Source organism: Aythya fuligula, chromosome 16, assembly GCF_009819795.1.
Source record: "Aythya fuligula isolate bAytFul2 chromosome 16, bAytFul2.pri, whole genome shotgun sequence".
NCBI lineage: Eukaryota > Metazoa > Chordata > Aves > Anseriformes > Anatidae > Aythya > Aythya fuligula.
The window spans coordinates 4,456,038-4,480,943 of NC_045574.1; the positions used below are offsets into that span (position 1 = coordinate 4,456,038).

At 45.7% G+C, this 24,906-nt stretch overlaps 2 protein-coding genes across 4 annotated transcripts; both read right to left on the bottom strand.

Annotated features, from left to right (window-relative positions):
* Positions 1-3,642: 3,642 nt before the first annotated feature.
* On the bottom strand, positions 3,643-14,376 carry IFT52 (intraflagellar transport 52). 3 transcript variants are annotated; one of them, XM_032198611.1, is made up of 14 exons: positions 14,128-14,376; positions 13,707-13,794; positions 13,324-13,453; positions 12,276-12,351; positions 12,117-12,188; positions 11,116-11,242; positions 9,955-10,110; positions 9,049-9,135; positions 8,359-8,427; positions 7,518-7,672; positions 6,419-6,506; positions 5,174-5,282; positions 4,493-4,638; positions 3,643-3,910 (listed from the first exon to the last, which is right to left on the bottom strand). In XM_032198611.1, exons 1-14 carry the CDS (start codon positions 14,250-14,252, stop codon positions 3,863-3,865), a joined length of 1,476 nt encoding a protein of 491 aa, XP_032054502.1. In that variant the 5' UTR covers positions 14,253-14,376; the 3' UTR covers positions 3,643-3,862. The 3 variants fall into 3 exon arrangements, with proteins under 3 accessions (XP_032054502.1, XP_032054500.1, XP_032054501.1); XM_032198609.1 differs by lacking the exon at positions 9,955-10,110; XM_032198610.1 differs by lacking the exons at positions 3,643-3,910; positions 4,493-4,638; positions 9,955-10,110 and adding an exon at positions 4,661-5,086.
* A 1,679-nt stretch (positions 14,377-16,055) lies between these two features.
* SGK2 (serum/glucocorticoid regulated kinase 2) lies at positions 16,056-24,010 on the bottom strand. Its single transcript, XM_032198307.1, has 13 exons — positions 23,927-24,010; positions 23,096-23,153; positions 22,554-22,603; positions 21,969-22,026; positions 21,286-21,369; positions 20,856-20,987; positions 19,920-20,032; positions 19,367-19,403; positions 18,714-18,800; positions 17,380-17,475; positions 16,951-17,106; positions 16,471-16,560; positions 16,056-16,244 (listed from the first exon to the last, which is right to left on the bottom strand). The coding sequence occupies exons 1-13, from the start codon at positions 23,971-23,973 to the stop codon at positions 16,089-16,091; spliced, it is 1,164 nt and encodes a 387-aa protein (XP_032054198.1). The 5' UTR covers positions 23,974-24,010; the 3' UTR covers positions 16,056-16,088.
* Positions 24,011-24,906: the final 896 nt, after the last annotated feature.

Consider the following 24,906-nt stretch of genomic DNA (forward strand, 5'->3'; position numbering starts at 1 on the left):
TGGGGTGAGGATGGGCTGGGTGCCCACTGCCCCGACCCACCACAGCTCTCCTGTGGGACCAGGGGATGGGTTTGGCAGTGGGAGCGGTGATGCAGCCCCACGGCTCCCCCACAAACACTTTATTCTGACAGCGATCCCCGGCACCATGCTGCCCACCAAGAGCCGCAGCGCCAGCATCCTGACCCTAAAGGAAATCCTGGAAAATGGGTTTGTGGCGGCAGCCCCCGGGTGCACCCACCCTTCTCCCGTCTGCAGTTACTACGCGGACTCCGGCAGCGCCTCGAGACCGAGCACCTTGGAGCTTCTGGTGGACTTGGAGAGCGTGACAAAAAGCAGCTCCCTGTGCGTCCTGAAGCAGCCAGAGGTGCTGGGCAGCTGCGTGAAGCCCGACCCGCACAGCCTGACCCACGGCAGCTCCGACATCAGCCTCGTCTGCTTCTGCAAGACTCCCTACGGCCACGCTGCCTCCGACCTCTCCGGGCTGCCCAGCCAAGCCGGCTGCCTGATGGACGTGGCATCACACAACACTTCCACGCCATGCAAGAAAGAAAAGCACCCCAAGCTGCCGGAGAGCCTGCTTTCCAGGAGCACCGAGCACCTGAGTGACCCCCCAACCCCTGGCAAGCCTCCAGGACCCCGCTGGGAGATCTCAGAAATAAAAGCCCCCCTGGACACCAGCCTGTTCCTTGACACGAGCACCGAGGAGCTGAGGTTACTGGGGTGCTCCAAGCCGGACACGCCATCCCTGGAGACCTCCGTCGTCATTCCTGTGACCTGGCCCGGTGCCTTCAGGAGGCACCCTGCCCTGCCCCACGGCTCTGCCACCCACGAGGCCCAGCTGAGCGATCTCGAGCCCAGCTCTGTGTTTGCACACCCAGCCCTGTGCTGCTGCTGCTGCCGGGGCTCCAGACCCGAGACGCTGCCGTGAGCTGCCCCGCCGGTGAATCCCATGGGGTGCAGGCAGCTCGTGCCGGACCACTGGAACCCCACAGCTTGCTGGTGAGGCACCAAGGTGATGCTCGGCATCCCCCAGCTGGAGCCAGATTTTAGGGGAAAGGGCTCAGGACGCTACCAGCTGGCAGCACCCTGAGAGCTCCCCGTTCCTCCCGTACGGTTGTCCTTTGTATTAACGCAATAAAGATTAAAGTTTTTCCTCCTTCGCCTGCTCCCTGGCTCTCTGTGCCCACCGGGGCGCACCCAAACCCCCTCCAACCCTCACCCCCACCCCACGGGGCTTATCTGGGGGGGCCCCGGGCCCGGCTCCAGCGCCTCCTCCTCCCCCCTGCGGGCCGCAGCCCGGCCGCCTCCCCCCTCCCCAGCCCCGGGAGCGGCGCCCACGAAGTGTCCGGGCCCGGGGCCGCCCCCCCCCCGCCGTTACCTCGCTGCTGGCCCCGGGGGGGGACCGGAGAAGGAGGGGAAGCAGCGGCCGGGGCCCTGCCCCGCAGCCCGGCCCGGGGCCGGCCGCTGCCCGCGGGGAGCTGGGGCGAGGGAGGCGGCGGGGCTGGGGATCCCTCTTCTGGCACGAGGGGAGAAGCACAGCCCGAGCTGCGCTCACCCAGCTCGGCCGCTTCCATGTCCCCCTTCCTTTCAAAGGTGTGCTTGCCCCCAGCTTACACCTCTGCTTTGTCTTTTCCCCCTTCTCCAGTAGGTGCTGCCAGGAGACACGGAAAATGTCTCGTTAAAACCAGCTTTCCCAGAGCATTTAGAGGTTGCTGGAAAAAAAAAAAAAAAAGCAATATGCAGCCTTCCCTCTTCTTTCAGGGATAAATGAAAGGCGAAGTGATAAAACACTCCGTGAGAGAGTAGAGGAAAAAGGGGAAAGTAACTTGCACCCAGCTTCTCTGAAGTGCAGCAATAATTTCATTGATGTGTTAAGCCTGGGGTGAGCTGGGTGCCTAACTGGCCCTTGGCCCAGCTTCACTTCTTGAAAGCCTTCACCTGTTTGAACTCCTTCAAAATTTTGTCAATCAGCAAGGAGCATGTGTCGTGTTTTCATGAGCAAAGCAAGCACTTGTTTTCAGAATAACAGTTTAAACAACTCCAAAGGGACAAAGAGACAGTTTTGAAAAAGAGAAGGCAGCTAGCTACTGCCTCTGCACGTACTTCACGCTAGTGGTTTTGGCCCAAAAAAACCTTCATTCACTGAAAAATTTTGTTCTTCTACTTCACTGTTAGAACAGCACAACAGACAAACAACAGACAAACAGCTGCTTGTCTTCTCTGGCTGCTCCGATGACTTTTTACTAAAAAACATGTTGGGACATCAGGAACAGGTGACAAAACAACTCTGAAAAGGGACACAGAGAGAATGTATTTACAGTTTGAAGTCTAAACACCAAAGAACAGTACAAAGCAGACCTATAATTAGCAAGAAGATCACAGTTGTTTGGTTCAACTGCAGTCTGTGCCGGTTGACTGGTTGGTATTGATACTGGAGGGGAAAGATAAAGCTTATTATGTAAATCTGTAGCTGGAATGTACGAAGTGCTGCTGTGTGTGAAAAGCACAAGCATGTCACTAAAGAAAAATAAATGAAAGAGGAAGAAATGAAAAATTTAAAACATGCTGCTTTGACAAAGGAATGTCTGCAAAGTGTGCGGAGATACAACCGCTTCTGTCAATAGTATATTGGCACATCTCACCTCATCAGTGACTGAGTAGGTGCTTTGGGGAACCTGCTCTAGGAAAGTCTGTGCCACATTGGCATCCAAAACATTAAAGAGTGTAAAATGAGTGGGTTTTAAGGGAAAAAAAAAAGATGTACTATCTTCTGGGGAAAAAAAAAAAAAAAGCAGCTTTGACATTAAAAACCATGGCAGAGCCATATAAGGCACAGTCTCACAAGTTGCATGGAATGCCTGAGTGGAGTTAAAATTCAAGTTTCACAGTTTGGGGTCAGATTAAATACTTTTTTTTTTTTTTTTTGAGGGAAATCAAGGCAATCTTGCAGTGTTGATAGAAAAAAAAAACACTTTAGCAACAAAGACATTTGGTGTTAATAATATTGACAAGTCTGTTCCTCTCACCCCTCGTACCCTTGGATCTATTTTTGCTGTGCACTGAGCTTCAGCATGGCATGGCCAATGAATTTCACTTGAGTTTCCATTCTTATGCAATACCTGGCTCCCTTTCTCTAGGAATAATTTTAAGTAAAAATATTCCTGAGCTTTCTGCACAGTATCACACTTTTGTAATAGTGAGCCGTCAAATCTTAAAGTCTTTTTAATCCAAACACTGTCCCTCCTTTTCATGATGTTTTTCCAATCTTGTATGAGGCAGTGATGTGCAGCAATGTCTTCGGTGCTGAATTTCAAGTCCTCCCCTCCCTGGCAAGAAATATTTTCCTTCTACAGTAACAAACCCACCTCCTCTTGGTTGACTTAGGCAGAAAGCCATAAGATGACTGCCATGGGGTGACAGAGCAGCATCTTTTCAGCATCTCCTGAATTTATGGCTGTATTTTCTTCTCCAGTTCACAAGTCAAACCAAAAAACTTTCCCCACAGTGCAACTAATGGCTACATGTACGCCAAAGGAACCCACAGTAAGCGCTGCTACAAAAAATAAATAAAAGAAGGACCAAAACTATGTTCTTAGAACAAGATTTTTATATATATATATATATATATTACAAAATTACAGTTTCAATAAAGAAGTAAAAAACAAGGAATTATTTGGAAAGTGCTTGTAAAATACAAACACCTCCTCAAAAGGCATTAGTTGTCCAAACTACCACACAGAACTGATCCAAACATTCAGTGAACCAGCGAGACAGTCCAATCACTGCACCGAACACAGAGGTTGAAGAAAGGTGATAAGCACGTCTGTACTAGGATCCATCTCAATCTGAGGAAAGCCAGGTCTCAGTTCCCATTCTGGAATCCAGCTTCACTTGTGTCAGTATCGTGTTCCTTAGGGAAGGGAAAAGCAGAAACAAAACCAGAAGGATTTTAACTATAGAAATTGTATATAATAATTTGTATACAATAACTGTAACTATAAAAAAATCAGATTTTCATCATAAATAGACTATTTGAGAAGCTGGGAATACTTGTTAGCAAAAACATCTGATCTGCCAAACAGAAGCATCAAACTGAGGGTGACACAAGGCTCCCTGGCAGTAACAATGCTGCTTTCACATCTACATTGTAGCATTAACAAGCACTGCAAACACTGGTGAGGCCACACTGCTTTATCATAGTGCACAATTAAATGAACTGGATTTAGCTGAAATTACCCAAAGTGCACTTGCATGTATTAATCCCCCAACTAAAATAAATGGGAGACTTAATAAATTGAGCATTACACATTCTCATACAGATTACCAGTCATAAGCATTCTGGATCAAACTTCACTGGCTTGCTTTATCGCACATCAGATGCCTTAACACATTGCTGCATTGCCTGAGCGTAACAAGCACAGGTGCTACAAAGATGCTTCGGTGCTGGCTGATGCTACTAATAATTTACTTGTAATTCTGTTATTAAAAATACCTGATTCAGTTTCTTGAACTCAACCACTTGGAAGAAGATATACTCCAGTATATTTTTGGCATCCTGCTTCTCCTTTGGGAGTTTACTTGTTACTCCTAGGATATCGCCACATTTCCGTATATAAAACTCCAGGTCATCGTCAGTACCTAAAAAAGCATCCCAAGGAAGGGGGCAGTTGAACATCACACACACCCGTGCTGCCTGGGCAAAAATATACTAAATACCAATCTCCATTCATTTTTCGTATCCTGGGGAATCTTACAAATAAGTTCAGAGGACTAGCCGTGATGTATTTCTGCAGCTAGTACTTTCTCTTCTTGTTTCAAGTTAAGGTGTGTTAAGAATAATCTTACCAGGTAATTACCGACAGTGCGAGTTACTGCACTGCTAACTTCAAAAAGCATTCCCCAAAATAACTGAAAAGGAAGCCAGCAACTCTGACAGCAGGCCTTCCAAGTCATATGTCTACTTGAACGAGGAAAACGAAACTGCACTGCTGCTACCTGATGTTTTCAAGACCAGTAAGCCATGTATCAACTTCCAAGGCCCAGAGCAATCTTGGCCCAGAATTACAACTGTGGATTTCCATGAAACCTGTGGAACCAAATTCCATGTGGATTTCTATTTCTCTCCAAAAACGTATAAAGAAGTGTGTGTAAACAATCAGTTTGCTCTGCTTACATTTGTTTGTAATCTCTGCAAGACGAGTTTTCTCAGATGAAAAGGTTTCATCCAAGTCAAACAGCTCCAGAGGAGGAGGAGGCAACTCTCTGAAAGCAGGTGGAAAAACCTTGAAGAGAATCAGCACAATTTATTGACAATTAGTTTTCTTATACTTCACAAATCTCAAAAATAACAGGTTTAGACTGGACTTCAAGAAACCTATTATAAAGTCAAAAGCAACTCCAAAGCCCAGAGTACAAAAGTACAACCTTTTAAAAATTCAATTTGTATTTCATAAAAATAATTGAATACTCCAAAAGAATTTAGTCATCAGTATGCCAGAGTTATCACCTAGCACCATAACTAGACATGCTGCATTTGCATGGTTTGTTTTTAATTTTGTTCCAGGAGATACAGGTTTATTTAGCATTCAGATAGTCAAGGCACTAAGCAGGCCATAACAACTCACACTGAAACCTATCTCCATTAATTCTGGTAAGGGTATTTTCTTTTTTATGCAGTCACCACCTATGCCACAAGAGTAACTGTTAAAAGGGCTTACAGGTGCTTTATTTCTAAATGAACACATTTAAAAAAAAGCAGCACATGAGACACTACTTTGAGTTGCATCCCTGCAGCTGTCAGCATCACAGTAACGTTTCCTCAGTGGCCAAGACAAAAAAGCATGGAGCCACGATGGCAAAAGTCAGATACCTGCATTTTGAGAAAGTTTGACACTGCAGTAGCTCCTGTTGCTGCCAGCAAAATCTCTGCTGGTAAAAGGTTGGCCAGCCTTTGCTGTCAAAAAGCTATTTCACTTTCTACTTCCTGAACAGATGCAGAAGATGGAAGAATAGCAGGGCAGACTGGCTCCTCCCCTGGCAGCAGTCAGTGTATTGCTTACAATACATTGCTTTCTGAAATGCCACCTTCTGTTTTCACAGTAAAAGGTAAAAGCCAAACCCCAGTGGCTCACAGGACTGGGAGCAGGTAGTTGGCTGAAGGAATTATATACGCAAGGCATTCTGAGCTCTCCAGGAAAGTTAAGCTATGGTACCACATGCTACATTTGAATTCTTATCAACAGAACTTGAAAAGCATAAATAAGAACTCCTTAAAAGATTTTGCAATGTATTCATCTCCTAAGTCATTAATTATTACTACAGCATTTCTCTCTCTTCTTTAAAAGAAATATGGAAATGAGAGTTATTATATGAAACAAAGACTCTCCATATCCTTTATCAGCATGGAGATTTTACTTACAGCTGGCTGGAGGGCAGGTAGCGGAGTCTCAAATTGAGGTTGTATAAGTTGGAGAGGTTCATGCTTCACATTCAGCTGTTCATAAGCTCTGCAGCACAGAAGAAGATACAGCGTGACAGGAGAAGTAACACACCATGCATTGCCATTTGCATGCATTAAAGGCTACAGAAGTTAATTTTTACAAAATACCGGCGCCAACATTTTGCACAAAGTAATAGCATAAAACTGGGACGTATAATGTTTGAAGGACCCCAGAGAACTACGTATCGGTAATAGCTGACTTCTAAAGCAAACAAGTAAGTTAAAATTACGCCTGAGAAGACAATAATGATAGCTGGATATATCAGATGAGGAAAAAGAAGTAAGTCACACCTCTCAATTCTTCAAACAACTTTTAAAGAGATGAATGTGCATGAGGAAAAAGTAATCCAGTTCAAAACCAGCTGATTTCAAACAAGTTTTACAAAGTCCCTAACCAAAAGCCATTAAAAAACTATTTGTTATGGGATCAGAAGAAAAATCTCAAGATGAATTCACATCTATTGAAAATACAATAAATATGGAGCAGGAAGAAAGTGTCTGCAATACTGGAGTTTCATGAAATCTGTGTTAAGTCTGCTATTATTCAAGGTGTTCATACATGACCTAGATAATGTGAGTTATAAGGGACAAAGCTGCTAGTGCTACAAAACTGATAAAACTCAGCAACAGATAAATCTCAAGCCGGAATTATTGGGAAATGCAAAGGTGAATGAAATTCAGCTTCAGCCAACGCCAAGTAATACATAAGTGGAAATACAACTCACTCTCAGTTATCACTTCAGAAAGTACCCAGTGTCACTGCAGACAGTTCTATAAAAAATATCAGCTCACTGAGTCAGCAATAGCAAGAAAAAGGAAAAAAAGAACATCAGAAACTACAGCTAGAAGAAGCAGCAAGAACAAACCAATGTCATGCCCAAACCTCTGGTATATCCACATTCAGAACGCTGCCTACAGCTCTGTCTGCTTAGGAGCAGAAGAGACTGAGTACACACAAGCAGAAAACGCAGAATACAGAATGCAAAAATAATTAAATAAAAAATTCACAGCTGCTGACTTGATAACTGCAGGGAGAGCAGTCGTATCCAGCTGATAAAGGGATGTATCAAACAGCTTTGTGAAGTCTCTTGGGTTCTCATCTCCTTCTTGCAGACAGACTCGCAGTTGTTCAGACAGCGCAGCTGTATCTGGGAGCATGGTATAGTCTGAAATCTGAACATACGCACAGACACACACTGTTATGATTTAAAAAGAGCAACCCATTTACATAGCCTCTTTCTAGTTTATACCTCACCTAAAATCTCATCCATAAGTAATTATTTCACTCTTCACCGGGTATGACCTTTTGCAGTGCAGATTACTAGATCAGGAAACTGTGCAAATTCTGCTATATTAGCTGTAGAACTACTTGCCACATGAATGGACTGTCTGAATTTCTGTTAATTCTTGTTAAAGTAAAAAAAAAGGACAGCTAAATAGTCAACTGTGCAAGACTTGTTCTTTTTATGCATAAAGAGTATACATTTTTTCATATTTCCAAATAAAAATAACATTTGCATATGCGAGTTAAGAAAAAATAACCTAAACTAGATTTGATATAAACTAAAGTGCATACATACTAACCTGGAACAGCAAATAATCTCATAAACACAGGCAAATTGGGAAGAGCTTTTCACTGAAACTGTACCAATAAGCACCAATCTAAATCTAACACATAAGTTTTTTCAATTTATATTTCATGCCCAGTCCATCTGTCTACTCAACCTCATCCCTTGAATAAAGGGTGTGTAACAATGACGGTATTCACCTAGCTGTTAGCCATTTCGCTCTAAATACATGTTTTGGCAAAACAGGTGCTGCTGGATTTTATTTACTTCCTTGTAATGGATCTCTCTTACCTCAGGGTCCTCCATATCCATCTGGTTTAAATGGACATCTGATGTTGTAAGCCACTGGAAAAGCACATCCTGGGGAAGGGTAAAACCTTAATTTCAGGAAAGTCTGAGTAATCTGCTATAGTACTTAAACATTCGTAATTTAATTTAATAAATTAAATGCAGAGAAAAAGAAAAAATGGGTAATGAGTCAAATAATATCTAGGGATAAAATACAAACTTTATACGTATTTGCTTAGGGAAGCAATGAGTCCTGACAATGAGCATACTTTGTGTGAGATGTGTGCTTTCAGGAAAACACCCTGCTTACACATGTTATACAGTACACTTTGGAAAGTGCATTGTGATCACCACATATCAGGAGCTATATATGCAAAGGTTTATTAATCATAAAGCAATAATAAAGCACTGAAGAAACTATGAAACAGTAATAAATAAATAAAAGAGCTACTGACCATTTTAATAACAATAAAGTGGTGAACAGAAATAGGAAAAGGTTTTCAGAGTCCTATAACGTAAGCTGTGTCTTTAAAAACTCCTTCCTGTTACTTGTGCTCTGACCAAGTCCCCAGGACGTTAGCACAGGGTCAGAATCTCCGCACTGAATCAATTTCTTGCTCTAAGCTTTAAGACGAACTTGGTAAGCTTGGATTTCTTTAGAACTGCTGTGATTTTATTTTTTTTAAAACTTACCATGATCTTACCGTTTTCTTCTTTATCTAAATATTGATCACTGAACATGTGGCAAGATCCCAGTGCTGCCATCTTTCCACCTTTACTCTATCAATAAAGAATACAATATAGCAAAAAAAATCCTTCCAAATCATAGTTTTCGAGGCAATTGTTAATGGCATCCAATTACAAAGCAATTTAAAGAAATAAGAGGTTTTGGAATAAGTAGTGCCAAAGGCAGTTTCAAACATGGCAAGCTCACAAGAGCTCAGCATTATTAAAAGAACATATGCTCTTAAGGCTCATAAAATTACAAAAAATACTGATCTGCACTTCATAAGATTAGAAAGACAACTGGCTGGTAATAAACAAAATCCCAGTACCATCAACAGTAGCTGCACATAGGTTATTTTTGCAGAAAAAAATATTTTTTCCATGAAGCAAAAAAGAATTAAGTAAATGAATGCAAACCTGAAGGACAATGACACGTGCACGTGTCAATATAGCATATATGCACATCACTTAATGAGAGAAGAGTTTGGTAATTTCATTATTTCTATTATGAAAATGCAAAATGTTCTGGTTGTTTTATTTTCATTTAGCTAAATCAAACATGCATGAAAATGCATTCATGAAACATCTTTGGAATTCTTCTCTAATCTGAATCCTTCCACAAGGACATGTATAAAAAATAGTAAGTGGTCAACAGAACAAAAAAGCCTGTATGCTCCCTGCGCCAACTGTGAGACTCGCAGCATAACATAAGCATAAAGACCGCTGTAATGAGTTTGAAGACACCTCAGACAGAGCTCCAGCCTGTCTAACAATTTCTGATGTTTCTTACTCCATGTTTTGCAAACAACGTTTTAACTTGAATTCCACACTTTGTCCACAACAGTGTAACTAGACAGCATCCTCTGCTCTTACTTTCCACTCCTTCACTTTCTGTTGCTGTTCTTTACCGTATCTCTTCTTTGCTCCAAGAGATTTTGTTTTCCTTCTGACAAGTTTCTCTGCTCTGCCTGAAAGAGAACCCCTGTCTCTGGCTTCACCTTCTACCTTTTTGTCTACAACTTCCGCAAACTAGACAAGGAAAAATGATAGCATCTATTTGACGTTCACATTAGGGTATTTTATTGCAGGAAGAACTACCTGCACGATATGTAATGGTTTCCATTTCGGTGATCAACCGATGCAAAAAGCCTCTTGGAGGTACAAACAAGTTATGTGGATTTCACTTCCAGACTAATGTAGCTGTTACAATTCTCAGAAAAAAAAACACTTTCTTCTAACACTTCTAAAGGTTTTTTTAGTAACACTTCTAAAGTTATGGCTTTACATAACCTAGATGACTTACATTACAAAGACAGCTTTTTTTTACAGTAATGCAAATCACTTCAAGATTATCATGGGTGCAAGGTTAGGCATGAGCCTACAGGCCCATAGGATCTACGTACAAATATTGTGTCTGGAGAGGGATTTTATTTTATCTTCTGACAGCTGCAGATAAAATGCAAGCAGTAAGTGTACTTGTAAATTCACTTCACGCTGCCATATGGTCTTTGATTTACAGGGTGCATTTCAGCAACAACATGGAAAAATGAATAGTGGCATCCTCATAAAATAAAAATAAAATAAAATCACCTTCCTACCTAATACATCAAAAAACACAGTAGTGTTAGCAACTCATCTGCACAGTAAAATGTGTGCTAATGTGATTATATCCAGGAGCAATATTAATTTGTTGTACCCAGCTACTACTACTTAGTTTTCAAAATTGATTTTGAATTGACAAACTAACAAAGGACAGATCCTCTTCCTTAACTCGGTATTAATGAAACCAGTAATCTCATTAAACAGTCACTAAAATTATGAAGAAAAAAAAGTAACAAAACAAAACCGTGAAACATTACAGAAGAACTAAAAATATCCCTCTGGCACCCTAATAAATAAATAGTCTTCCCTAGTGCTCCCAGAAAAAAAAAAAAACAAAAACAAAACAAAACAAAACAAAACAAAAAAAAAAAAAACACAATTTTTGTGGGGAGCTGGGGCAGAATGCACGGTTTGTTTCATGAAGAATCATACCTCATGTTGATAGAAAGCAAGAATAGGCCTGTTGAGTGGGAAGCAGACAGATCCTGTTGACAAAATAGCCACCGCTGGTTTCATCACATTCAACGTGGCACCAAATGGATACACAAAAGTGAGACCTCTGCAAAGAAATACAAAACATCCTGAAGTACCTGCATGTATCAGGTAGGCTGGACATTCTTATAAGACTCAGTTTATCTGCCTAAACTGAGCAGTTTAATTGTACACTGGTGATGGAACGTCAAAAGCCATGCTTTGAAAAATTCAGATCATTAAAATGACATTTTAGTCTCCTTCTACAGGCATTCCCAGGTTGACAACTCATCTCATGTAACAAAGATTGCTTTTGATTTCTGTTTGTACTGTATCTGAGAGAAGTGCAGGGCCATTAAACTCATAGACAAATATATATTCTGAAACAAAACTGTATTAAATGCTTTTACACTTACATTTTTCCTTGTACACAACCACACAGTTACTTATTAGTCTATAAACCAGCAGAAAGAAAGAATACAAACATATGAAGTTATTTATGGAAAAAACGTATTCTTCTCAATACCTTCTCACTTCTCTGCAGAATAGCGCAGTACAGACAGAAAGTTAAAAATTATAACAAATGTCTACCTTAACCTGGAGTAAAACTCTAAAAATTGCTGTGTTCCTCTTGTCTACAGCCAGACCACCCACTACCTATAGCTTATTCACATTTATGCTGTTTAATAAAACTCAGATCTACAGATGAGGGAAAAAAAAAAAAAGGATCTGGTCAGGAGAGTAATAATTCACCTCAAGATCTATCACTCCTGCTCCTTAAGTGGCTATCAAGAGTTACTAAACAGTCTCCTTTCCAGATATATCCTTGAGGAGCAAGACGCTGACATAAACACGTTAGAAAACCTCAACACAAATGAAATAAACTCCTGCTAGATTACGAGTCTGCTAATTGAGTTAGGCTAAATCTTTTCACAGCAGCTACCTGAAAGGAAAACACTCACTGCAAGTTGCGTATGCTTCCATCTTCATCTGTTGTCTCAAGTGCTGTTTTTCTTGCAGCTTCACTGATTCCCCTAAAACATATTGAAAAGCAAAACCTAGTGAACAAATGATGGATTAACAGAGCTCACTGTAAAGGTTCATACAACCAAAATATTTACCTATTCAAAACTCCATCAGAGATCAGAGCTTCTTTCGGGTGGTGGTACTTGTAATATACATTTCTTACAACAGCATCTTGAATTAATAAATAAACAAATAAATAAATAATAGCAAATTTACATCTTAACTGATCAATATGCCAGACATAGCAATGTAAAACGAGTATAGTTCTTGGCTTCCCTGGATGTTTGCTTCTAACATCACAACACTGGCATGCAGCTCTCAAAAGAATTCAGACCAGCATTCAGATCAGCCTTCACTACCATTTCCTTTTGCACTTAAAGGTTTAGAACAGGAATACATTTAAAAGTTCAAATAAAAATATAAAAAATAAACATTTCCATGTCTTCCACACTTCTACAGATAAAAAAAAAAAAAACCAAACAACAAATCAAATTAAAAGAATACGTGTCAAGTTTGTCAAGTTCAAGTTATTTTTTAATCTATCTTCCAAAAGCACAAAGCTCATAGGGTTGATTCAAACAAACAAACAAAAAAAACAAAACCAAAAAAACACAGTCTAAGGAAGCAAATACCACCAAAGAGCCCAAAAATATTTCACGTACACTGACACACACAGCTGATTTATATACTTTGGCCGTACAAAACCTAAGAAATGGCATTTTACTGGTCTGCTAAAGGAAAGTGCCACTGTTAATTTAGGGTGAGCATGGAGTGATTCAACTCATTAAAATGTGTGGAAACAAATTTCTAAAGTGAAAGGCCTTTTAACCAATAAGTGTAATTAGTAGTAATTTTATTTTAGTAAATTCCATCAAAGCTGTCAAATATAGCAAAGGCACAGAGATGGCTGAGTTGCTATCAAGCCACTTGTTGCTGTCAAGTTCCCACATCCATGGAAAGCTCTTGGTGTGCTTCACTATTAGGCTTCCATGCACATACAGATTTCAGGAGAAAATACCTCGAAAAGGTACAAAAACATACTTTGTGAGAGGGATCTACAAGGCTCATACCTACAAAGACTGAACCTGCCCTTTTGATTTTGCTAAAAATGTAAGAATAAAAGGCATCAGTGAGCCCCATTACCATTATTGAAAACGATTCCATATTCTTCTAACAAAAAGTTAATATTTGTGCCAGATCGGGACTCCCCGCCTTCTCTCAGCATCACCAGGATGGCTCCACCATCCTCCAGGAATTTCTTCAGAACCAAAAACTAAAAGACAACAAACATCCAGAAAAACGTACATGAAAGAAGCTAAAAGCAAGACTGCAAGAAGTTGTACCGAGATGAAGGAAGGCGAGTCTGACTACTTGCAATGAACTTGAATGATCCTATTAGAAAAGCAGTCAAATCTTAATTTGTGTAAATTCGTATAAAGGAGTAATTCTCCTTTACTGTTCTTTTCTACTTCACATTAAGCCAGTCTTAAATACACCACACGTGCCAACAAGCCCTGACTCCTTACCTCAGCAACACTGAACTTTTCTCTTGGACCAGCCGTTATCCACAGCCTCACCCCGAACAGCTTCTCAGATGTGATCTCATCTTTTAAGCTACGGATAGATCAGTAAGAAAACGTTATTTGGGGATGCGATCCTGAACCACAACTTTTTTTTTTTTTTTTTTTCCCTCAAAGAACCAGAAACAAACAAAGCCGATTACTTCAGTCGCTTCACAACCTTTTGTGTTGGTTTAAAGTTGGTAACCAGAGTGACGATAACCCTTAGAAATCTGAACCTATTAAATCGCAAAGAACCTCTAAAGATATACTCATTTTTTGCTCCAGAACTGGTACAAACCGCCACAACTACTGTTAAAATTTGTACCAAGCAGGTCTCCTCCTTTCTCCTTTACCCTCCGGACTTGCCCCCCGCCGCCGCCCTCACCTCAGGATCCTCCAGTTCCCCCGCAGCCTCTTGCGCCAGGCCTTGTAGTTGCTGGTGGGCGTGAAGGCCTCCCCCTTGGACGCGTTGAAGGCGATGGCGTTCCCGTTCCGCGGGCCCTTCTCCATGCGGATCAGCTGCGGGAAGGCAGGAGCAGCGGAAGGGAGCAGCGGCCGGGAGGAGCCGCGCCGCCGACCAGGGCCGGGGCCGGGGCCACAGCGGGGCCGCTCCAGGCTCGGCCGTTCCCCTCCGCCCAGCACCGCGCACGCGTGGGAGCCGCCCCCCCCCCCCCCGCGCTGGGGGTCGTCGCGGTGGTTTGCTCCGTTCCTTGGGAAACCAGGGGGCGGGGCCGTACCACTGCGGCGGGGCGGGGGGAGCCGCGCTCCGCCCGCTGAGGGGAGCCCTGGCGCCGGGCGGAGCCTGGCCCGTCAGGGAGGCTTTATTCCCCCCTCAGGGCTCCCCCCCCGCGCCCAATTAAGATTTTTTAATTAAAAATTAACCTCTCCACAGCACCCCCATACCTGCCTTCCTCCTCTCCTCCCACCCCAGCATTTGTTTACAGCAGGCCCAAGAGAGGGAAACACATCAGTGTATGCACTTTAATATAAACCGTGGCATTTTTCTGATGCCTCCACCATGCACAAGATAGAGGCTGGTAATGTAAATAAAAAAAAGTCAAGACAAGCTTCCCAACAGTGTGAGCATTACCCCATTTTTAGAAATGCCCTTATTTATCTATGTGTTGTACATAAGTTACAATTTCTTATCCCCCCTCTCTCCTCCCCACAGGAATCCAAGGACTTGGAGAGAAAAAAAAAAAAATAGGAAGTGACATTCAATAAGTACACCAGCATTTAAATTAAGGCAGAATAAATAACTCTTCTACATCTATGATCAACTGTGATAGACATTTCCAGAGCACCCCAGGAGCACAGAAGCCAGTGTTGCAGGGAGGAGATAACAGCTCTCCTGGGGGGCTCTAGCACCTCCTGCCCCATGCTCCCTGTGCCCATTTCAGTGTTCGTGGTCCTCAAGAGAAGTCAAGCACATGCTGTGAAAGGATTCCCACCCTCCGCTTCCCCACCAACTTTTTATTTTGACAAGCAACACAGCCCCTTCTTACATCAATTTTTTACATACAGCAGCCCGATCCTGGGTCAGAGGGAGAGCCAGTGGTCATTGGCAAGAACTGGCTCCTGTGAGAGGCTACAGCCCACTTCAGGGTTTACAGAGCCGTAAGCCGCCGTTGGAGCAATGAAAGATGATCAGTGTCTGAGCCCAGGATGAGGAAATGGCTTCCTTCCACAAGTAGCAGTGCTCATCCCAGCTGCTGGGGCAGCTCTGCTTCTTCAGCAACACCTGCTGAATCCTGCATTTCTGCTCTAGAGCATTAAAATCTAACACGCACCTCTGCTGCTACCAGGTCTTTAATGGCTTAGGTGGCAGACTCACTGAACTACCCCAGTTTAACTCAAGCCTGGCCACCAGTAACCAGACTGCTTGTTCCCCAACCACTTAAATGAGCACTTCCACTTGAAGGGAGCCACTGCTGTATGTAGGGTGAAGAGTTTCCTTCTGTTATAGGAAAGCAAAGCAGTCATACATAGCTGGGCAGCATTAGTTCCACACACACAGCTGTGATGTGAATGATGATACATACCTCAACCATAGATACAACCCCAGTGAATACAATTCTGCCAAGTAGTACAAGACACTCGGGAAAAATAATAATAACTGGTGTCCCACTTTCCCTGCCAGGGAAACACACATATAGAGGGAAATCCAAACAGCACAGATTAAGAGCTCTGTTCCATCCCAGCCAGTTAGTGTATTAGTCCCCTTCACCATAAGCCATGAGCAGAGGACAGTGCCATTTCTTTCAAAAAGGAAAAAAAAAAAAAAAAAAAAAAACACACATAAAACCCATTCAGTTAAAATCTGGCTTCTTAAAGCCTTTATAAAACTTAGAAGTCCTCTTCAGTTGGTGCATAAGAAAATCCTAAAAAAGCATCTGAGGCACTGGAGCTGCTGGCTGCTAAGTCAGGCGTGTGGGTGATTGAGGCAGAGATCGCTTCTTGGGTGAACTCTGGATCAAAGTGTCGCAGATCAGCTGGACCAGCCTAAGCCAAGGAGCAGAGAGGCACATCATTTTGAGTGATCAGACCCCAACCTCCTACTTGTATTCAATCTAACACAGCCACTCTTCCAAAGTCCCCACCACCACATCTGCAGTGCATAACCTACACTTCAGCATCCCTCAGTGCTGATGTAAGAGAAGTGCCTCAGACTTCACAGGCCCGATTCCTTTTTTATTTAAAGTAGATACAAACAGAAATACCCACTTACCACATTGGGGTTGAATGGAGGGGTAATCCTCTTGTTGTACAAGTCATCCCAGTTTATGGGGCTGAAGAATACGTGGTTCTTTATCTCCAGCTGTATAGAAAGAGGGGAGGGAGCATCAATCTATAAAATCTTCTCTTCCAGCAACTGCCAAATGGTTTCATAGCAGTAAATTTCGGGAACAAGATTTGGAGCTAACATGTCCATGTAGGAGTGATGTAACAAGTCCTTAATGCATAAGGGTCATGGTCTTGTAATCCCTTGAAGGGATGATACTGTCACATGTCCTAGCTTGCCACCACATCTGGAACCACAGCATTTCCTTTGGAAAGGAGTCAACCTCACATGCCCCCTTTTTAGGGGGCTGGAAATTGATTAATCTACATAGGAAAAGCTTTCTACGGTAGTGCTGTTAGCATGAAAGAGACTCAGTAGAAAGGCTTCCTATCCATCCTCCCCTCAGTCATAGGAGAAACCACCTACAAAGTCTGTTTTGGCACCCAGCCTCCTCTTCTGGTCCTTATGGAGAAGTCCCTGGAGGATGTCACAAGCTGCCACGGTCTTGCTTCCTTGGATCTGGAGTGGCTTGTGCAGAATGTTGTCATACATCTGAGACACATCCCGACTGTAAAAAGGTGGCTAATGTGAAAGAGAAGAGAAGCAGCCAGATAAAACACAGGCATAAGGAACCACAAAGGACAGGTCCAAATGAGCCCCACAGGGAGAAGATTGAAACCTGCTATCTAGCTGTTGGGTATGGGCAAGGATATGATTGAACCAGGTAATTTCATTCAGAATTCAGTTGTCCATATCAGGTACCATAGGCACACCAGTCTGATATCACATCATAAGGCTTGAAAATAAGTTAACTTCTTTACCATGTAGAATAAAAAAGACAGCTCCCAAACTTACCAGTCCAAAGAGCATCTCATAGAGGACAGCTCCCAGGCACCACCAGTCTACGGTCCTGTCATACGGCTGCTTCTTTAGCACCTCGGGAGCTAAGTACTGGGGAGAGTCAGGAGTAAATATTGGAGTCAAATTATAAAGGAAGGGCTTTGCCTTCATTCAACCTAATGAGAAGGTTGCACTTCTCATTAGTCAAATACACTAGGAAGCACACAACTGTACTGCATCTCCTACTAGGCTGTGATAGGCTCCATATCCCTTACAATAAGGTGTTTGAAAGGCACCTACCCCCCACAGCCACAAGAGTTTCTCTGGGATGGAGTGCTCCCTTCCTAGGAAGGGCTTGTACAAGCCCATTCACCCCAACTTAACATGTCAGTGCAGGACAGGTTTACTGGTTACATTTGTAACAGGCTCACGTAATTTTGAGAAACGTGCAGTTTTCAGGCCCAGTAGGTTTGTCCAAAGCAGTGACACTACTGATAACCACTGCCCAGGAGCAACAAGCAAGAATTTAAGTGACCTGCAGAACAAGCAGCATATCAAGCCTGCTCTCATGCATTAGTCCAAGTGCTATCAGGCTCCCTATCTCAGGCAGGAAAAAACAAATAAAGCTCAGACAGTCCCACTTGGTTCATGCTGTACTATTGCATAAGTCTGTCCCAACTGTAAACTGAGGTCTACCACCAGCAATTCCCTGCCCCTTCTACTGAGCTTGAATACCAAAAGGTGTCTTGGTTACAGACCCTTCGAGATACCCAAAGGGCAGCAGGACAGGGATAAAACCTAGAGCAAAGCGCTGCCAGAACCCCCAGCTCAGTAAGGAGCAGGAAAAGTTGTCCCCAGCAAGGGGACATTCCCCACAGCCAGATCCTCAACTCAGGACGTGAGATTTCTGCAGCTCCTGGGCACCCAGGACACACAGAAGGGTACAGCAAGGCCTGTGTGTGTCAGTACCAGCGTGTTCCATGTTCTGCAGCTCCAGATATCTACACGGACAAACAGCCTGCTTGCAGCTGCCACGGGTCAGGCTCCCAGGGTCAAGGTTGTCTCCACAACCACCTGGAGCAGCCCTGGTGCCATTCCAAGAGCAGGGATCCCTGCCCTGATAACGCAGCAAATTTAAAGTACTAGCCAGCCATTAGAGGTAGAACAGTCCCAGCTGAGTAGGAAAAGCCTCATCTCCACTCCAGCTTCAGGCTGACAACCTCAGGAGCCGAGGGCTGGCCAGCTCCCACAGCTCTTGTTTTCAGAGCTGCTGAGCAGCCACGGGGTCTTCATGGGACCCAGAAGGCTTTCACCCCCAGGTCACAGGGAAGCTGCAGCACAGGCCATACCTCAGGAGTGCCACAAAATGTGGAAGTCGTCTCCTCTTGCTCCATTCCTTCTTTGCAGAGTCCAAAGTCTGTCAATACTATATGGCCCTGAGAAGAGAGAAATTTCAGCCCAGACCAATCTTTCTAAAAAAGAATCAGCATTTCCAAGCACTGGTCTTAACACTGCATCTAATGAATGATCTGGGGCACCAAAATATACATCTCCCCTCCCTCACCTTCTGGGCATCCTACTGTGCAAATACCTGAGCCTGTAGAGAAAATACATAAAATAAATCCAGACTTTTCCCCCACACAGGTTTCTCTACAGCTACATAACTGGGGAGACATTCAGCACTGCTGTGCTTTGACACTGCTTTATCCCAGAGTCAGTTTGCTTAGGGTCACCACCAGAGAACGAATGACTTGCTCCTAGCACCCCAGTCCCAGACCCCACAAGCGAGGTCCTACTCCTGGGTAGGGGCAGAGATCTGTACGCAGCTACACAGGAAGAATGCTCACTCCCAGCCACAAGATCTGCACAGAAACAGTGGTACACACACACACACAAAACCCATGCAGTGGAGAAATAGCTTGGCTTGCCAGACTGTAGCCCCCTGTTTATGATCCAAACACTTTTACAAACAAAAGGAAGGCAGCACAAGAGCTGCACATACCTGGCAATCCAGAAGGATGTTCTCAGGTTTTAAATCCCTGCAAGACAAAAAGGGCTGCTTGAGCAGATTTGGCTAGATGTTCAGAGAAGCCTGACCTGATACAGCACCAGCTGAGAACGGGAGCTACCAAAACTTCACAGTCCATCTCACCAGGACCTTCCCTAAATGCAACCTCCCATCACTGTTGGATATTAACACACGTTAATGAAAGGCTGCTCTCACCACACAGGGTGAGCTGTGAGCCTGTATTTCTCTGTGTATTCATGTAGAAGCTGTCACTGAGTTTCTTACTCAGGTGTGTTGTAGATCTTCTCACCCAACCATCTTCTCTCCTCCCCGCTATTGCTCTAGAAGTGTTTACTGCCCAGCAGGCCCCATGCAGTCAGCACACCTCTTGCAGGGTAAAACACCAGCAGTTCACCTTTTTGTCTGATAAGGAACTTCGGCTACCCCAGTCCTGGTGTTTGCACAGTTCCCCAAGACCTCCTTTCCCCCTGCAGCTCTGCACTCAGCCTGGCTGGCAGTCTCTCCCCAGCAGGGGCACGCGCCTCACCTGTAGATGATGTTTAAGGAATGCAGGTACCCAATTGCGCTGGCAACTTCTGCAGCATAGAATCGTGCCCGGGGCTCACGGAAGCAGCGCTCTCTTTGCAAGTGGAAGAAGAGCTAAGAAACAGATGAGAGGGATGATCATGTCTTCTCTAGAAGCTGAAGGGTGTCTGCAGCAAGCCTGGAAGCCAGCTGCTCAAGTGAAAATTGATTTGCAGCAAGTGGCACATGAACAGCACCAAATAAGCCCAAAATCTTGCAGTTTTATTTAGCTCTCTAAGCACCTTTCCAGAAACTGCTTCATTTGCCCTCTTCTTCTATCACCATCTCACTTTGCCCCAAACCTGGCCATCTCCTGGCCTAGTTCAGACTCTTTGCTTGCTACAAAGCCTGTTACAGCTGTACTGGGGCCATGAGGAGTGATACCCATGCAGAGCTGAAAAACCCAGAGACCCCTATATGGATTAGGAATCCCTATATAAACAAAACATCCATGTTATCAGTATCTTCCAGCCAGTTTCTGGCAGCACAGAAAGAGGCAGCTGAGGAGAGCAGCTGTTGCAGGTCAGAAAGCAGAGCCTGACATGGTGCAGTGGCATCACCTAAGCACAAGACTGGGGTCTAGAGCTGGGCCACAAGTGGGTTTTCCATGAAAAATCACCAACATCAGCATTTCCCATGTTCTCCAGGGGACATTAAAGTGCCCCTAACACTCTTCTCAGCATCCTTGCCATGAAAATTAGCTGGCACAAGTCCTGTTCATCAACATCTTCACTTAGCTGGTAAGTGAGGTAAGTTGCACTGCTCCTAGCTGGTGCTTTCCAGCAAAGTAATGTTATGCTTCAACACCATTATCTTCTGACAAGAAACAGCTTTAGGCAGTAAAGCAGAATGCCTGGGAAGGACCAAACAGAAGATTAAAAATAAAGCTTGTACTCACCTCCCCCCCATTTACATAGTCAAGGACAAAATAAAGCTTCTCTGAGGTCTGGAAGGAGTAATGGAGTCCCACAAGGAAGGGGTGCTTGACGTTTTTCAGGAGCACATTGCGTTCTGCCATGATGTGGTTTTGCTAGCAAAAAGCACGCAAGGCATTAGATTTTCAGGCAAAACTCCAATCCAGCCTGCTGCACAGGCTCAGCCCTGTTTTGAAAGAAGCTGAGAGCCCTATGGATCACCTCCAGCCCCGGGAAGGAAGCACTCTGCTCTCAGCTGGATTCATCTCACTCTTTCCTCCATATTCCCATGGCACAGAGAACTCCAAGGTTAACATGTGAGCTGTCTACATGAATACTTGCTTCAATCACATTACCAGGATTGCTCACATACTGACCACTGCCAGGGGAAGCAGCTAGGGATAGCAGACATACCTCCTTTTTCTTCAGGATGGTCTTCTTATGCAAGACTTTCACAGCATAAAAAGTCCCATCACACTTGCGTTTGGCCAGGAGAACCTGGAACAGAGTCATGGACACAGGTTTGAGTCTCACCTTCTGCCACTGTTAGCGTGTCCTCACCAGCTGAACACTCTTGTCAGTGATCATACCAAGACTAGGGATTTGGAGGGTCAGGTACAAAGGTTTAAAGCCCAGGCACTAGCCCACTGGCTCCCCACACTCAGGACTTTCACATTGCCAGGAAGAGGTATGCAGCATCCCTGAATGTCTCTTATGCACCCAAAGGAAAGTGATTTGGGAGCATTCAAAGCAACTCATTTAAAGATGATCAATACCATTTTACAAAGCACAGCTTTGTCTAGGCATCCTCTATTAACTGACAGCACCTGAGACTTTAAAAAACAAGAAGTACTGCTCATCACCATCACCACTTTGAGCATGAAACCCCCCCATGCTTCTTCCTAGAGAGATGGCAGCACAGCTCCAAGTACGAATGGACAAAGAAAACCTCCCTCAGGTCCCATCTGGTCCCAGTCCCACTCTGAACATGACCATGTTCCCCAGGAGAGGGGCAAGCGAAGGACAAATTCCCTCAGCTAGGACATCTCCCAGGCTGCCTGTAGATCGCTCCAGCCCACCGGCACAAGCCCACTTACCTTCCCAAAGCTTCCTTTGCCAATAACCTTCAGGAAGTCAAAGTCTGTTGGCTTGGCACTGTTGAGCAAGAGCGAAGCAAGTTAATGTTTCTGGGAGAAAAAACATGTAACAGCAACGCTTCTGTGGGAGCAGTGGTCCTTCTGGGAATCAGGAGCTTTTGTGAAAGGGATTAAAGGGCACTGGGCAGGTGATCCTCACCACCAGCCAGCTGGGGATTCACACCGCCTATGCCAGCGTGCTGAGAAAATGACAAGGAACCCTCAGCAACCCAGCCGCTAAGACAGTTTATCCCCGTTTGTAGTGAGAAAGTTAGTGAGGGAGCAAACAGGAATAAGAAAAGTCTTCCCCTCAAAAGAGAGGGGTGGGACAGAGGGCTGCAGAACAGTTATAGGACAAGGATGAGCTGCAGCTGGGTGTCTGGTGAGGCAGCATGGTGTTACCCATGGGGTTAAAGGCTGAGTTAACGCAGTTGCTCAGTCCTTTGTGACCACCACCCACCCGAGGCACAGGAGCTGACTGCTTCCCCCTGCCAGATCTCTTCACAGCAAGCTCCACACCCTACCTGGCTCCTGCAGGGAGCTTACTTGGGGTTAGCTGAAGGTCCGAGGTTGATGTTGTCAGCTGGTGTTGGAGGCTGGAGAGGAGGACAGTGGTGTTGGGTATTAGGCACAAGGAGCACACCGCTCCTTGTGCTTGCCTGGCCTCAGCACAGCATCCCCCCTGCCCCCCCAAGGGACACCCATCGGTGGGAGGTGGGATGGATGCTTTGGTAGGCTAGGTGAGGGGAAAGGGAGGACAGAACAACACTACACAGCACTACAGCAGTATCACAGCCTCCCTCTTCCAGCAAGGAGTTCAGGACCTACACAGACACGCACGTAGCCTTCCTCCTGTCCCCAGTCCCCAGGAATCTTCCTCTCCCCAGACGCTGGGAGCATTGGACCTATCCCAAAATCTGTATAGGACCTCTTCTACTTTTTCTCCACCCAGCTTCACCCACATGGACAAGAGAGGACTAGACCTCCCAGCATGCTGACACAGGCTCTCCTCCTTGCCTATCCCACAGGGCCAGCCCCTCTCCTCATCCCAGTGAGGATGCCTCACCAGCCCAGACCCAGGATCTCACCTGAGCGCTGGTGTCTGGGCTCCGGGAACGATCCATTAAAAAAGCAACTCGTTCAGCACTGGGGAAGAGAAGAGCAAGGAAGTATTGACAACAAAAACTTTTTTTTTTAAAAAGCAGCTTCCCACCATTAACCTACCAGGGACCACTGCATGCTCCCACCGTCAGAGAAGCCCCCAGATGTGCTCCCCAAATATCCCCCCAGCAGCACTGCTGCCCCCAGGGGTAGGGGCACGCCAACAGGAGGAGGGGGGTGCACAGGGGTTCAAACAAGCACAGCCATCCCAAACACCATGCTGAGGGCACTGAAATGTGAAGAAGCCCAGCAGAGCCCCAGAAGCAGCACAGGACGAGGGCTGGACGGGGCTGCAGCCCTCCAGACAGGACCAGACCCACCCCAAGCAGTGCCCCAGGCACCGACCCCACCGAGCAGGGATGCTGCAGCCCCCAGCCCCACAGCCCAGGCTCCCATGCAGGGCAGCTTTGGGGCTGTCGAATTGCAGGGCAGAGGGGCTGGGGCCTCAGCAGCACTTGTTGGCTCAGATCTGCCCCGTGTGAGCAGTGCTGGGTCCTGCCACCCCAGAGATTCCCCGTGGTTTTAAGGTTTCCCCTACAGCCCTTGCAAAAACCAGGATTAAACAGATGTCAGAGAGAGAGGGGAGGAGAAGAGCTGTCCCCTTCTCCCTGCCCCAGAGAGCTTTGTCCACCCCCCCGAGTCCCCACCAACCCCCAAGACCCCACAGAGAGGCCCTGTAGGCTCCTATCCCCCTGTGCCTCAGCCTCCCTGCTACAAAAGGGGCCCTGAAGACCCCGCCAGCCCCCCCAGGGTCTCACCTGCGAGCGATGCCCCTCACTACCCCCACACACAGATCCACGGCCATCCCAGAGCCCCCTGGCCCTGCGGCAGGGGGGACACAGCCGGAGATGCCGGGTGGCAGCGGGCGCTGGCGGCCGCCCCGGGGACAGCCCACATCTGGCCCGTGCCAGCCAGCTCCATCCACCGCCGGGCTGGGCAGCCTGGGGCTGGGCTTTTAAAGGGCTCTCAGCCCCTCGGGGGCTTCAGTACTCACTACGAGCAGAGCCTGGAGCCGGACGCCTTGATGGTTTGTCCTATCCTCTCGCGGCCGTGCCTGATAAGTTCTGCGGGGAAAGTTGGAGAAGCGGAGCCGGTCAGCTGGCGGCGCGAGCGCACAGAGGCACGTTTGTTCTGCACTGACCTTGCTCCTCTCTCCACAGCCACCCTCCTCCCCCTTCCACCCACATTCCGAAATACCCGGGGAGTTATAGGAACCAGGACGGCTCCCCTCCCGCCCCCACCTGGAGCCCTCGGTAGGGCACGAGCCCCACTGCAGGCACCCTCTGCCAGGGCAGGGAGGGGTCCCAGGCTCCAGCACCGCCACCAAACCTCCGCCAGGCACCCCGAGCCCCCAGGAGGGACAAGGGGAGCGCTCACAAGGACGACGCTGTGCTGGGCAACGTCACACGCTTGGCACATTGTCGTGGTTTAACCCGGCTGGCAGCTAAACACCACGCAGCCGTTCGCTCACCCTCCCCCCTCCCTCTCTGGGACGGGGGAGAGAAATGGAAAGTGAAGCCCGTGAGTTGAGATAAAGACAGTTTAATAAGACAGGAAAATAATAATAATAATAATAATAATGATGATACAATGGTGATAATACGAAAGTAATAATAGTATGTACAAACAAGTGATGCACAATGCAATTGCTCACCACCCGCTGACCGATGCCCAGCCTAACCCCGAGCAGTCCGGCCCCCTCCCCCCGGCTAGCCACCCCTATATATTGTTTAGCATG